This window comes from Pinus tabuliformis, chromosome 5_2, assembly GCF_031772625.1.
Source record: "Pinus tabuliformis cultivar Carrire ecotype Pingquan chromosome 5_2, CPIR1, whole genome shotgun sequence".
Lineage (NCBI taxonomy): Eukaryota > Viridiplantae > Streptophyta > Pinopsida > Pinales > Pinaceae > Pinus > Pinus tabuliformis.
Genome location: NC_142306.1, coordinates 264,304,355 through 264,320,731, shown reverse-complemented (window position 1 = coordinate 264,320,731; position 16,377 = coordinate 264,304,355). Strand labels below are relative to the sequence as shown.

The following is a 16,377-nucleotide window of genomic DNA, read 5'->3' as shown; positions in this document are numbered from 1 at the left end:
ACTCGGCTAGTGATAGCATACAAGTAGTTGTGCAATCTATGGGGTTCCTGTAGTTGATTGTGTAAAGGATTTTAGGGTCACTACATCAATGATTCACAATAATATTCTATTGATGATGGAAATTTTTATTTAGATTATGAATGTTATGAAAATTTAATTCATATTCAATTACAAATAAATTTCCTGAATTAAATACAACACTCATTTTTTCGAATGATAATGAGATTATAAGGGAATTTTCATAACGTTATACTTTTCATTTCACTTAATAGTCTCATACTATGAAGAAGGCTAGTCACAGTGCAACCCTAGTGTGATCTTGCTAGTTTTGCATGAGCATCAACTACAAGTATCACCAAGACTATACCTAATTGACATGTCTTGAAAACCCAAACCAAGCATCTTCAACCATGCAACACATCAGAATACTCAATTCACCATAGGTCATACTACATCATCACCACATATATGCAAATTCAACCTAGGATGTAGCACTTACACATCAAACAACCAAACACTTGAATTCATAGAACATGTGTCATATATATATATATATATATATATATATATATATATATATATACATATATATATATATATATACACACACACACTCACTCATATTGTCTCAACTTTACATTTTTATTAAAATGGCACAAAATGTCCGATACACAAAATGGCATCTTGTGCCAAAACATGGAAGCATGGAATGTGGTACCCTATATAGAAAATGGATCTAATATAAAAATGACATCTCCTGCCCAAACATAAATATGGTATATGATTCCCTATATATAAAATTTATTTCATTGGTCACTCACTAACAACTTCCACCCTCAACAAAATCATTTTCATCTTCGAAGTTTATATTTCTCCTCTTACTAGAAATAATAGCTTGAGTTTTTTACTTTTTCGGTGTGCTTCATCTCTCTGTGGACTGTACAAAGAAACATAATTCTCATAAGATTTTTTCCACAACGAATTATCCAACTTACAAACTAATATTTTTCCTTTCAAGATAAGAAAACTTGTTGTAGATGATACAATCAATAGCAAGGATGTTTCCATCCATTGCAACCACAACCTATCTGTTATACCACCCTACAGTGGTTACAAGATTCAAAACTTGGAATTAAAAAAAAAAAAAATCCTAAAACAATTCCATTCATGATACAAAAAAAAAGATTGTCAATGAATAATCTCATTGTGAATGTCATAAGTAATGATGTACATTCACTGGTAGGTGGAGTGTAACATTCTCAAAGGAAACATATATTTTTGCATCCAATCGAATTCCATCATGGTATGATGGCCAGGGGGGTGCATGGGGGCTATGTGGAGAAACAATGGAGGATGAAATAATGGTAATGACAAAGAGGGATACCATTGGATGGCCTATGGATGCAACCTTTGTGGGTGGATGGGATGGAAAAGGTGGTGGAGGTGGGTGGAGATTAACCGCTATTGTTTGTAGCAACGATGGAAGTTCCTCGGTGGAGGTAAATTAGATCCCAAAAAGTAGGGAAATGTGATTTTATTGAGGGACAAATGATGGGATACTAACTAACTAACTAACTAACTATATATATATATATATATATATATATATATATATATATATATATATATATATATATATATGTATATATATATATATATATATATATATATATGTATGTATATATATATATATATATATATATATATATATATAGAGAGAGAGAGAGAGAGAGAGAGAGAGAGAGACACACACACAGATATGTGTGTGTGTGTGTGTATTAGCTTACTAGGAAAGTTGCAAGAAACAAGAATTCAAGGGGATGATCAAGAGTTCGTTGCATATCCCTATAGGATGATACAAAATAGGTTACTATACAACAAGTCAAGCCATCAGAGAAGGGAAGAATTATTGAAATTTTCATCCACCACTTCCTATCTCTTTTCCTCGTGCAAAGAAAAAACTTCATGTCATCTTACCAAAAGGTTGTAGACATCACTAAAGTGCTTGGTTGGAAGTGAAGAAGAGGAATATGGTCCCATTTATGCTAACCTACCTGAAATACACTGCCCTCCATAAAAATATATTTTCAGTTGCCCTTCATTGACTCATAAAAAGTTTGTCTACAACTGGTAAATCTATGAGGTTCACATAAACCTCCATGTGGCCTCTCTTAGTCGAACCATGTTGTAGAAAATGATGGTCCAACCCCTCTTGCAACATCACCTACTAGTCACTCATGGCATGATGACACTACAAAAGTAACATGCTACACCAAGGTGCAAGTTAGGAAGTTATTATGGTCTGAGTTTTAATAATGTTATCCACTACGAGAGGATGTTGGGAAAGGGGGTTAGGCCTTCGTCTAGGTGAACAAGTACCTAGTGTTGGGTTGTGCCTAGCATTCTCTATATCTTGTGTAGACCCACAACCCGCACCCTAGAATTCTCCCATGTCAAAGTAGCGAACATGGAGTCCTAGCTTGAACTTTTCCCATAATGTCCTCAATGAATATAGTGGTATGTCCCTATTAATTACAAGGAGGTTAATCAAAAACCATGAATTACCTATCCATTCAATGGTCTTAGAATGCTTAGTAGGTGCACTAGTCCATATAAATGTATTTCTTGTTAACTTGTATCTATTGGTTGTTTCTAGGGTCAATGAACAATGATATAAAATTTTATTTGGTAATGTTCAAGTCTCTAATTTGGTTTTTTAAGATCAATTTTATAGTATTTATATAGTCTAGCTCTGCAATAGAAAATCTTAGTTAATAGGCCTTGGGCATTAGACATGGATGATATGATTGAATTTAAGGAACTTGCTCGAGATAATCATGAGGTCTCTCTAGTGTTTTGGAGATCATGTATGAGTGCCTTGAAAGTAGTCAAGGATGGTTTCATTTTGACATTAACATTTTTTTATTCTAGGTAGGGGTTTAGTTGTTATGAGTTGAGGTTTTGCGATGGTGTGTTTGGGTTCTCATTATGATCCATGGTAACCAAGTCTCTCACAATTCAATAAGATGCTTGTATGTAAAGCATCATTTATATTGTTTCCAATTTCAAATCAAATAAAAAAAAAAAAAAAAATTGATTGGAATGCTTAGCTGGAATCTAAAGAAGATCAAATTTATGCACTTGGCACTTATGCAAGAAAAAGAAGCAATCTTTGGTTCAATGAAATTCCAAAAATGCATTGTACGATCCAAAATGAGGAAAAAAAGGGCCAAAAACATATAAAACTTACAACATGACACGATCATGTGGGTATTCCTAAGAATGCATGTACATTCCTAAGAATTTGTACATGTTCATGAGCCATTCATACTTATGCCCTAGCTGGTATCTTGGTTGGTGTTTCAGGGCTTTTTGAGTCTTAATGCCCATGAACACGTGTGTGTTCCTAGGAATGTGCACATGTTCGTAGGTGTACATTATTGATGGCCACATTGTCACTTTTAGAGTCTCATTACCATGTAAATGTCATTCCTTTAACACCATATTTATATCTATTGAATTTTATAGTTAATTAGTTTTGCAAATGTCCAATTTTCCAAAAATAATGTGCTTCCAGTAAAAGATCTACAAACATATAACATAAACCAAATATTGTTTCAAAACATTAAAAAAGTTATTATATATAAGAAAATAAATATTAAAAATTTATTATTTTATTTACATAATCATTACATATATAATATATAATTAATATAAATTATTTCTTTTAAAAATATCATATTTACAACTTTTTTTTTTTTGTAAGCTAGTGCGGTACTCTATTTTCCATTACTAAAAACCATAAGAAGATTACAAAAATGGACAGGTCTCCACCCGCCCTTAAGGGAAACCGGGCTTCGTTACCATCTAAACTGTTTCAAAGCCATCCAAAAACAGTATGTCACCAGCCTATCTATCCATGCGAAATATACGTCTATCCTTACTAACAGTCTAAAGTTCTGAGACATAATCATCAAAATATGTATAAGCAAAACAACAGAAAATCAGCTACATAGAGAGAAACCTCGACGCCTCAGCTGCAGACATTGACTACTGCGGTACATCCTTTGGTTCTGTCTCCACCTTGATGCCTAAACCCCCCACTTGGAGCAGCTGCACAATATCATCCATCTTCTTGTCTTGCATCATGAGAGTCACTTGTATGTTTTTCAGCTCCTTTTTCATGGTTGGAATACCTTGAATCAATTCTGCCATCTCTAAAGCAACTTGTTCCATAGCCTTAGCTAATAGACGCTTCATACCCCAATATACATGCAGAGACTGCTTATATAATGACATTCTACCTCGGGTATGTCCAGGGTCAGGGAGATACTGTTGCCAATCCTCCATCTCTGGCTCTGAGTACCCTTGCAAGGCTTCTTCCTCCATCTGCGCTATCATCTTGCGGATATGAGGATTAGTATCCAATACATAAGCAGCCTCTGCCTCTTGTAAACGCCTCCTCACATCCTTCTTCCCTCGCTTCCTTCCACGTGCCTCACTGGCTACCCCTGCCTCCATCTCCGAGCCCAGATTTGAGTTTCGACCTCGTCCCGCAGGTCGCCCTCGTCCACACTGCTTCGCCCTTCCCCGCGCTCCTCTGCCCCGGCCGCGTTCCTCCACCTCTTCTTCGTCATTAAAGTCTTCACTCTCTTCCTCACTGTCTCCTATTCTGCGCGGTTGAGCCTTCCCTATGCCCACTTTGCCTCTCCCTCCCCGGTGGTGCTCCTCTTCTGCTATGAACTTTCTAATGTCGAATTCCTCTTCCGAATCCTCCGGGATATCAAGATAAACTCTCTGCATGGCTTCCTGAACAGTGCTCTTCCCTTTTTCCCCTGGGGCCATCGTCTTACTCCTCGTCACCCTGCCTACCCCCCGCTCCTGGTCCTCCGCCATCTTACAATCAGTCTGCTGCTGTAATTCTGCTTTGCTTTTCCTCGCTCTACTCCACTGCATTTGGAGGTTCGGGCTGTTACATGCAATACTTAAAACATTGTGAGGCTGCCACCTTGCCATCTTGAACCTTCGCTGCCTGGCTCGATCATTAATGTTCATTCGGATTGCATCTCCATGATGGGAAGGTAGTAGTACTTCACCGCCCCACCTACCACGTCGTCTCGGTACCTTGGCCGAATTTCTTCTTGGTTTGCTAAACCTTCCCATGGACCGAATGCTGCCAGCCTTCAGACCATTAATCACGTAATAATACCGGACTAGTGGATGGGATAAACGCATCTTAAGTGCTCTATCCTTCCGCCTCCTTATTGTAATCACAGGTTGTTTATTGATTTCTCTGCTGAGCAGTCTTATAATCATAACCATGATGTAAGATATTGTTAAATCATTCCAGCGAGTTCCTCTGCTGAGCCGTCGCTTCATCATAATCTTGATATAAAATAGTATGTAAATCGGTCCAGCTTGGATTGTCTCGTAATGACATCCAGCTACAATCTATCCTCCTATTCATATTTACAACTTAATATAATCACTAAACATCATAAAAATACCAGATACCAAATAATAAGTTTATATATAAACATATATATATATATATATATATATATATATATATATATATATATACACACACACACACACACTCTTCTCCATAGCAATTTTTTCATTTTTTTCCTTTTTACTTTCTATCAGAAAGAAAGGGAAAAAATAGACATATTGATGTCAATTCCTAAAATCTCTATCACATTAACATGAATTTTTAATTTCTTTCAATTTATAACTAGAAATTCAACTATATTAATATCAATTTCTAATATTTTTCAATTGATACATTATTAAAAATATCAACCATGTCAATATCAATTCTTAATCTTTTTATCTTATATATTATTAAAAATGTCAATGATATCTATCTCATTTCTTAATCCCTAATTTTTTTCAACTCATTATCATTATTAAAAATACCAACCATGTCACTCTCAATACTTATTTTTTTCAACTTATACCTAATAATGTGAATTATATCATTGTCAATTCTTTTTTTAATATTTACTTCTAATTTATATGATTTGCACATGTGAAATTATCAATGTCCATTCCTAATGCTTTAATTTTTCAACTTGTACTGTGCCAAAGATATAGCCCAACAAGCATGAGAATTTTATAGTTAATAAGTTAATTCCAACCTAAATCATAACAATGATAATAAAAGCTTAAAAACCTAATGGATTCATAAATTCTTACATGCAAAAATAATAATGAATGAAAATAAAATTCCGTGTTAATATATATATAAACAAATAATTCAAATTCGTACACTCCATAATATGCTTAAATCAAACTGTTACAGTACATAATATACATATAACACTACTATAAATTTATATTATCATGACTTACCCATCTAGATCATTTGCATAATCTACTTACACTAAATAGTTTGCTATATATAATCAATATATTCCATGGCAAAAATTTTGGTATTTCTAATAAACTCAAACGAAGGAGGTTTTGCATATTTTTCCTATTAATTTTTTAATTTATTTTTATTGTTGACTTAATTATTTAAATCACTCATATCCATCAAATTTCTAAAATATTATGAAATAAAAAATTAAATTATGTTATACAATAATATCTAAATTATGTTATACAATAATATCTAACATATACACAATGATGCATTACGTTTAACCTAACACATTATAAAACTCAGTTTTTAAACGTGAATTTTGCTTAGGTTTTGGTGGTAATTGGGTGGAGTGATGTTACAGTTAAGACGAGTGAGTTCCTTTGCAGAAGAAAATACTCCACGAGTGTGAACAGGAAGCAAGGAATGGATAAACATATACCACACAAAGCACATCAACAATCCCTTCATACAGTACAAGCAGTTGGAATCTGAGTAAAGTATTTGACGCAAATATCAAAATAATACCTTAGAAATTCCACCAACAAAAAGCGTCACGAAATTGTATAAGTCCCTTATTCTTATAAGGGGCGTCACGAAATTGTACAAGAAGAATTTTAACTTATATTTATTAATTATATTAGATTTTAAAATTAAAATAAATATATAACTTATATTTATTAATTATATTAAATTTTAAAATTAAAATAAATATTTTATATATTTTTGAATGGTTAATAAAAATATTATTTTTATATATTTAAAAATTATTATTTATTATTATTTGACACATTCATTTTACAAAATACTAAAATTTCATACATGATAAGTATTTGTATCTTATAATTATAGAAAATAATGAATTGTGGGCTGCACAGAAAGATCAACTTTACCATTTTATTAATTTTTTACATATAAAAATAAATATAATATAAAAAAGCCTACCTTAAACAAGAAGTATAAAATTTGCAATAATATAAAAAAATAATTCTTATTTTATAATGCCAATATAATTTGATAATTTTTTCTTCAATTATTTTAATTTTTATTTTTTAATTATATTACATAAATACTTTAGATAATTTTTTATTTAATTATTTTAATTTATATATTATTTTAATTTTTTAATTATATTACATAAATACTTTGGGTGAAGTGTTATATGAGAAAAAGGGCTAGGGGTGGGTTGTCGTTGTCTCACTTAGGCATGCGACCAGGGATGTGGAAACACACCCCATAGAGCATGTCAAAGGTTAGGTTTGGTATGAGGGGACACCATTTTGCAAACACACATCATGGTCATTAAATATCTCTGCAACTCTCACTCTAGTCACATTTACCTCGAAAAAAAACTTAATTCTCCAGTCTATACACCATAGTTTCTCCCGTGCGAACCATCACTCTCTACAAATGCCAAGCATGACATCTTCAATCTCGGTTCTAGCACTCCACAATTTTAACGACACCGACCATCGGAGAATTTTGTTCCATGGGCATTATCAAGACATGAAAATTTTGCAAACAATTATTACGATGCTCTGTTGGTTCATCGCCCTCTAAATCATTAGAGCTTTCTAGGTGAGGTTAAACAACATCTGGTTCATCCTTGAAAATCCAACGAAGGAGGTCCTCCTATTTCCAATTTGAACAACAATGTCAAAGAAAAATGTTATTAGTTCACTCGAGAGCTTTGCTTCACAAAGTTTTCACTCTTTCCGTGTAGGATTATTGGGCACTCCCCTTTTCTTGAGCTCAAAACTCATTGCATGAATGGTTATGGTATCTTCTGAAATTGGATAATGCATCCCACCACCATGGAACAAATTTATACTTTCTAGGGATCCTTTCTCTTATGCACAATCTTACCTCTTCCATTCTGGTTCCTTTTCTGGTTTTCTATTCATAATATTATTGTTGGGATTTCCAACCCCTCTGGCCACTTAGTGTTGTTCCTTTGACTAATTCTATGTGCATTTCCTCTTTGGGCTCCTCTCTCCCGCTCATGACTCTCCTTCTTTGGCAACATGTCCCCCACTAGGCACTTTTCCTCACAAGCTTCCCTCCCATCTCCCCTTTTAGTCATTAACCTCACTCTTTTATCTAAGCCAAATTGTGGGTCCATCCTGCTCACCTAACTCTCTCGCACGTGATTTCTAGTTTTTGCCTAACCCCGATCTTTTAGTTTTTTGGCAATTTACCCTTTTTGGTGCTCCCATCATGCTTCAAGAATGTTCCCGTGTCTCCCAGGGAGTAACATATTACCACAAATGAGCCACTCGAGGTAGTACACATACTCATCACTAATTGGGAAAAAGGCTTGTTTTGAGAATAGAATAAAACATATTTCATTTAATATTGAGAATATAGGTTATAAAAGAATTTTAGATATGCTCTATCATTTTTAGGACTCTTTAAAAATACTACATCACAAAATTTGCATCTATATAAAATAATTGGAATAACAATTTACAGTTGCTTTTAAACCTATAATAAATTTTCCATCCTTTATTTATCATTTTTCAATACTGTGATTCCAATTGAGTTTGTGAAGAATAATGGTTCCAAAATATTTATACAAAGATACTTCCTCCAAATTATCTTTATTATATACAAAAATATGATAAATAACTTTATTAGATTTAATAGTATTAACCATCATACTTGTATTGAAATCCAAAAAAAACCTTAAAAAAAAAATGAAGAAGCGATGGTTTAAAATAGATAATTCCTCTTGATAAGGTGAGCAGCACTCCAATCCTATATATATATATATATATATATATATATATATATATTTTGTAATATGGTGATAAAAAATTTGGAAATTGTTATGACACCATATCAATTAAATAGTTGATGACTGTTTATAAAAGAATAAATATTTTAAATTTATTCATAATTTTTAATAATTTATGTGATTTGTGATTATATCAATTAAATAGTTAATAAAATATAAATATTTTAATAAATTTAATTATACAATTTTATTCAGTAATATAAAAAACTTGATAAATTTAATTATACAATTTTATTCAGTAATATAAAAAAACTTGATAAAGAAAAAACAAATTATTAGAAAAGGAACTAATTATTATTTTTAAAAAGCTAAAAAGTACTAATGGACGAGCACGCTAGCACACAGATTACGGCGGAACATCATATGATACTAATATTTGTAAATAAAAAATTCTGAGATAAAATCTTACACCCTCGCGCATCCGCTTTTTCGATGACCAACTGCGGAACATCATATTATACTCATATTTGTAAATAAAAAATTCTCAAGTAAAATCTTACAACCTCGCGTATCCTCTCTCTCGGATATAGCCACGTCTATTGGTAATAACCCTCGTGAAAACGTATAACAAAAGTTGCATATACAGTCCAAACTTGACCTGATTGCACACATTTGTCACTTCTCCCCAACCGAATCGAAGGCATGTTTCATCTTCTGGATCTGCACCATTTCCAGGCTCTGTTCACCTGTTTCCTCTGCATCTGTTGAATCTGTTTCCTCTGCAACTGCCTTCTCTTTCAACCCAATCTCTGGATCAAATGGACCCACTTTCTTTGCTTCATTACTTGATTGCTCCCGGTACATACAATACACCACTATTTGGCATATGCCCAATGGTACGCCAATTATATTTGGACACTGCACTGACCACAGCACAGTATAAAACTCCGATTTTAAAAATGAATCTTTAGTACATCGATTTTAAATAATATATATGAGAATATTTTGGAACTCGAGAAGATAGAAATAATTAATTTTTCTCTGATAGTAAGATTTTGAAATTTCTACATGACAGTTAGATTTTGAAATTTCTACATGACAGTCAGATCTCGGAATATTCCTGAAATCTGTAATCAACTAGATTCAAAGTTGAACAGATATATCTGCAAATGTACAGAGAAAGGTGGTGCATATGATGTTACCGCTAGGATGAGGTCGTTGTCGAGAAGGAAGTAAATCATCCATAAACAACTGTTGATCAGTGGAAACACCGAGAAATGGATGGGCATGTACTCCACACTTTTCGTCTGTATCACCGACCACTTTTTGTACATTTCACAGTGCGAGTAATGTCAAGAAGCATGCGATGAAGATGAGTAACAAAATGGCATGGGATGAGTTTAGATACTTACAGCATCGGAAAGTGGAGAAGCATACATGACCACAGTGACAACCATCCCCGAAATCCCCACCAGCTTTTTCTTATCCTTCTGAACCCCAAGAGCAACCAGAGAAACTGTTGAGATGCAGGCAAACACCAACGTCACACCCACCATTGTGGTCACCATTCTTTTCTGCACACCAACAAAGAATCAATTATTCATTATTGTCATTTTTTAATTACAAATTTTAAGAATATTTTGAAATCTATATTATGCTTATCAATTCATTCACCCAGCAAAACACAAAAAAAACTAATTACGAATCTAACATCCAGCTAATGGAAAAAAGAGTATTTTTATTATGAAACGATAAACACGTTCTGCAGATACATGTCTAACATGTATTCATGTATGTAGATAGCGGAGATCTATCCAAAAATATCAACATAGGAAAATCTGTCACAAAAATAGATATCCCGGCCTTATACGGTGTAAAAGTACAGTCACATATAAAAATGTTGTTAACCCAACAACAACATATAGAGACTGGTTTAATCTGATATATACAGCCACTTTTAAAGTCCATAGCAGAAAGTCTAAACATCTGGTGCATATTATTATTAAGGAACAAATAATAACAGAATAGGAGTATTGAAACCTGCCTTGGCTGTGGGTATGGCGTATTTCAGAAAGATGCAAACGAATATAAACTCCAGCACGATTCCGACCCCATTGATGGTCAAGACCAAGATGTTGTCCAGACCATTACTGATGAGAGGCGAGCCATACTACGAGTAGAGCAGAGAATTTAGCAGAGCTACCGCATATGGGAACCCTGAGAAACTCTCTGTCGATCTGTTTCTTATCACTTTCCTAAATGTGACCCTGCATCAAAACATTTACAACATCGAACTATTCTTCCACATACACTTCTTTGCGGAAATTATAAGGCAGATACTGGGAATAAAAGTGACAAATCTTACATTGGTGCTCAAGGATGCCGCGTTTCCTGTTACATAAAACAGCAAGGAGTGCTTCCGTTTTCAGCCATCAATTCAGCTTAAATCAAACCAGAAACCTAAAATCCAACAACTGGAAATTTGCTTAAAACTTAGAAAGAGTGGAGAAGAGGAACAAGAACCTAAAATGCCAACTACTAAAAGCAGGTAGCTCCTCATTTTTCTCCTGTGCAGGGTCTAACAGAATCCAAATGGAGTGGGTAACGAGACAGAGAAGGAATAGTGCAATAGGCCAAGGGATTCAGAGGTATTTATAGAGGAATTTAGACAAAGGAATTGAATTCACGAGGTACCGCTTTGGGTTCCATCATGGCCCACATGAGGTCATGGCATGTCTAAGCGACGTGGAATGGTGGCCTTTGTTTCTTCACTGGCAACCACTCCACCAACCTCAACCTCAGATCTCATTTGTTATTTGTCACTACGTCGATTCCATCAAGCTCGCTCTCCAGTTGTCACGCAAGCGATTTCTGTGTCAGCAAAATCGAACAATGACGGCGGGGTAAGTTTTACTGCAGCCGCTTTCCCTATAGCTGCTGAGAGACATGAAAAATCGATTAGTGACAGCGGGGTAAGTTTTAGTGTAGCTTCCGAGAGCCAAGAAAAAAACTATAAATTATAGTTATTTGGTTCTATTTTATCATTTATTTATCCAAAAACAAATTATTATTATAAAGTTTGCCCTTTTAAATATGAAATTCCGGAGTTATCAATAGTGATCGGGTAGGAAATCAAATTGGAAATTAGGGAAATTAGCCTTCACAAAATTATGAAGAGATTGGGTTTGTAGCTTATTTTTAAATTTTTTTTAAGGAAGCTAATTTTATAATATTATATGAAAAGTGGGTTAAAGAATAGATTTGTATGCTAAGTTTTTTCAAAATAAGGTTGACAAATTTGAAAATGATTGATGAGTTAAATATATTATTAAAAGATAAAATGCCAACTTTTATTTTATTATTAAAATAAATATAAAAGGATTAATAAAACTCTCTAGCAAAGACATATAAATAGTATTAATAAAATTATATATATATTTTTTATTTTTTATTTTTTTTAGATTTATATAATTGTGAAGTATGATAATATATTTTTACAATTTTAATTTTTATATTTTAAATATTTATTAATTTATAATACTTATTTTTATTTTGTTATTAATCATTAATTAATTATATTTATTTATATATATATATATATATATATATATATATATATAATTTATCTTTGAATTAAGTGTATTTAAGATAATGTATTATTACATTATTTTATTTTAGATTTTTTTTTCTATAATATATAGACAGTTTTCTATGAACTAAATGTTTGGATATATAAAGGATGATGAATATAATGATTTCTAAAATCTAAAATCTCAATTTGTACTTCTCATTTCTTCTTTTTGTTTTAAAGGAGAACTTGCAAAGATTTTTTTATTCACGCATCCAATATGTCTTTTTGTGTAAAATAACACTTCAAAGTATTTTTTGTTTTAATTTTTATGTTTCATGGTACCAAACATTATAAAGTAAATCAATCTTTTCATCAAAATAAATGTCTTCTTGTCTAAAACAACCCTTCAAAGTATTTTTGACATTAATTTTTATATTTCAAAAAAACAACCATTATAAAATAAATCATTTTTTTTTAAAAGACATCTTTTCATTTTATAATTTTTTAATAAGTATTGCTTTAATTAATTAAAAACAAAAATATAAAAATAATTTAAAATTTTAATTCAATTATAAAATTATTTATTTGATCTTTTTTAATATCATCTAATCTAAATTATAAAAATAAATAAATAAAAATTAGCAACAATACATGTCAAATGAACTAAAAATTTGATGAGTGAAAACCTATTATAAAATTAAAATTCAGAAAATATAAAATAAAAATAATACATGTCAAATGAACCAAAAATTGATTTATGAAGAAGTAATGTGAGAAAAAAAAAATCAATTTACATGACCGATTAGATCCGGCGAAAAACATATATATAATTAAATATTAAAAATATCTGATAACTGTGAAAGGTAAAATTAACTACACATCAAAACAAGCTAAATTCTTATCATCCTTTATTCCATTTTTAAACGAAAAAAATGCCAAAATCCTTCGGCGCCACGATATCCTCAACCCTGAAATCCACGTCGAATGGAAAAGAAAACTTTAAAACTTACATGTTTCAGGGGAATAAATTTGACTTGAACGCTGGTAGGTACGTACATATTCCTTGAGGGTGGAATGGTGCTGGAGAGCAGCTGTAATTGTCTGTAATTGTTTCAACTTTCCAGATGTATGTACGTGAAAAAAATCAGACACACGCAGGAACGGATTCTTTGCCAGTGATTGCAAAAGACAAAAAAAAAAAAAAAAAGGTGGTGGTATCCAGAGAGGTACGTGAAATGAGATAGGCAGAGAAAGGGATTCTTTGCGACTCGCAGTGGGGCTCCGCACTTTCCCTAAAAGTGCACGCCGCCGGACGAAAACTACGTGCAGAGGTAATTGCAACAGCGTTGTTGATGTGGAAAATCTGTTTTCCAGCTCCCATGCATTAGCGTTGATGGTAAATAGTCCACCTGATTTCTTTGTGTACCCGTAATCCGTGCACAACAACATCACGTCCCATCGCTCACTGTACCTGAAAATAGTAACGTAATGTGATTGATTTCTACTTCACAAAGAAGAGATGGAGCGCATTTGCATTCAACGGTACACACTACTGGTGCAGAATCCATGGATATTAAAAAAAGAACAATTCCAACGATGACTACGCTTGCGTGGAATGAGTGCTCATACATCTTAATGTAAGTGCAAACTCAACATGAGCGAAAGGCACAGAAAGGCTGGCTATCAGATCCATCGGCTCATTTAAATTCCAAACATATAAGGATATTTAACATGGTATTCTGTTCCATGAAGGAAAATGAGAACACTACTCATATCTTAATGGTCTCAATGACGTTCCACAGCTGTTATTGCAGATATAAATATTTAAGAGATTTATATTTGAATTTATTTATAAAAAAATGATGGTGTATGTAATATATATGTGATGTAAAATAATAATGATGAGCCAATTTACATGCGTTAGAGTAGTAAGTGATAATTCTCTCCACTGCTGAATTCACAAGTGAATTATTACAGTTTTTCATATTAAAAAAAAAAAAAAGTTATTATTAGAGAATAGAAAAATCACTTATAATTGTAAAATTGTTAGGGTAATAGCAACATTTTCTATTGTTTTGAATTGTTATTTAAGAATATAAAACTTGTTATGGTAAGCAACATTTTCCATTGTTTAAATTGTTATTTAAGAATATAAAAATTGTTAGGGTAAATACAACATTTTCCATGTGTATGTTATTGAATAAATTTATTAATTATTAAAATTTTGGTATAAATTAAGATGTAATTTTTTTGGAAAGGTTTTAGTTTATTTTTTTTTATAAATAATAATTTTTGAAAAAAAAATTGTATATATAAAATATATGGTTTATTAATTTAACTATGAAATTCATATATCAATGAAAATTTCCATGTATTAAATATATTTAACACACCAATTTGAATTTTAAACTCATCTAATTGGCTTGGAGTTGTTCTACTTTGGCTATCAAAAATAATGGAATTGTATGCACACGGTAACTATTCAAAATGTAAAGTGCATGTGGGTCTTCATTATTAAGTGCATATGTTTTGTCTTTTTAGGTTGTAATAATGGAATTGTAATATGTAATCATCCTTGTATGACATGTTAATTGTCTAATAATAATGTGAATGACAAGTGGCTCTTCATCATTCAAGTGGATATGTTTTATCCCTTTAGGTTGCAACTTAGTGTTGGATGTAGGGAGGCATTCATTCTATGTTCTTTTATTTTATGAATATACATATTTGCTTTATTTTATGAATATACATATCAAGAAAATGTGTCACCATGTGATTGACAACATCATTTGTCCCTCTATATATGGATAGATTGTGATAAACATGGATAGATGTGTGTCAAACTACTATTCCACTACCAAAGTGTCATTCAAATTATGTTAACAGTAGAAAGTAACCTTTTGTGACAATTGTAAATGTACTCTTCTTGTAGCTATGAAGATTCATAACCATGCATACTCACCCTATAAGAAGTGAAATGAGTATTTCTTCCATATGCTTCAATACCAAATGAAATTCATGTTGATAATCAATCTACTTCAATTGTATATTTTTCCACAACTTAGATTATGATGGAGAAAACTATAAAAAGTTGTTTTAACCAAGTGGAAAATGGAACCCAAATCTACCAACAAGTTAGAAGCAATCTTACACCTTACTATTTTTACAACAATTTTGTAGGTATTAAACATCAAATGCATTTTTAGCAATTTATTTAAGTTACAAATCCTTGATTTTTAGGTCAACCAAACCATTAAAGCTCAAAAATAAAATTTCTAATGGTCCAATAAATGTTCCAAATGAAGTTTGTATGTGAAAGTTGTGGCACTAGGAGGTTGATGTATCAACGAGGCTCCTCAAATCCCACATTCCTTTTTCCACCTCATTTCCTAGAATCATTGCATTGGATCCTATGGATCTTACCTCTTTGCCATTTTACTTCTTAGACTATTAGAATTTGTATTAAAAGGCACTTCTAGGCTCTTTTGATAGATTTTTTTGGAACGAGTGTTGTTAACACATCTATAAGCTACCACCATTCTAGTTAATTCTTATCACCACCATTCTAGTTAATTTACAATTCTTTGCATATTGCAAGTTTTCACTATTACATTCATTAATAGAGTACGGTTTAATTGTATGTATGTTCTCTTTGCAATACATTTATGTTATTTTACATTTTATTACTATATTAATTTTGTT

The 16,377-nt window shown here is 32.1% G+C and overlaps 1 protein-coding gene across 1 annotated transcript; it reads right to left on the bottom strand.

The window, feature by feature from the left end:
- Positions 1-9,528: 9,528 nt before the first annotated feature.
- Positions 9,529-11,365, bottom strand: LOC149158526 (bidirectional sugar transporter SWEET3b-like). Its single transcript, XM_089437762.1, has 4 exons — positions 11,149-11,365; positions 10,517-10,678; positions 10,307-10,426; positions 9,529-10,022 (listed from the first exon to the last, which is right to left on the bottom strand). Exons 2-4 carry the CDS (start codon positions 10,670-10,672, stop codon positions 9,780-9,782), a joined length of 519 nt encoding a protein of 172 aa, XP_089293888.1. The 5' UTR covers positions 10,673-10,678; positions 11,149-11,365; the 3' UTR covers positions 9,529-9,779.
- Positions 11,366-16,377: the final 5,012 nt, after the last annotated feature.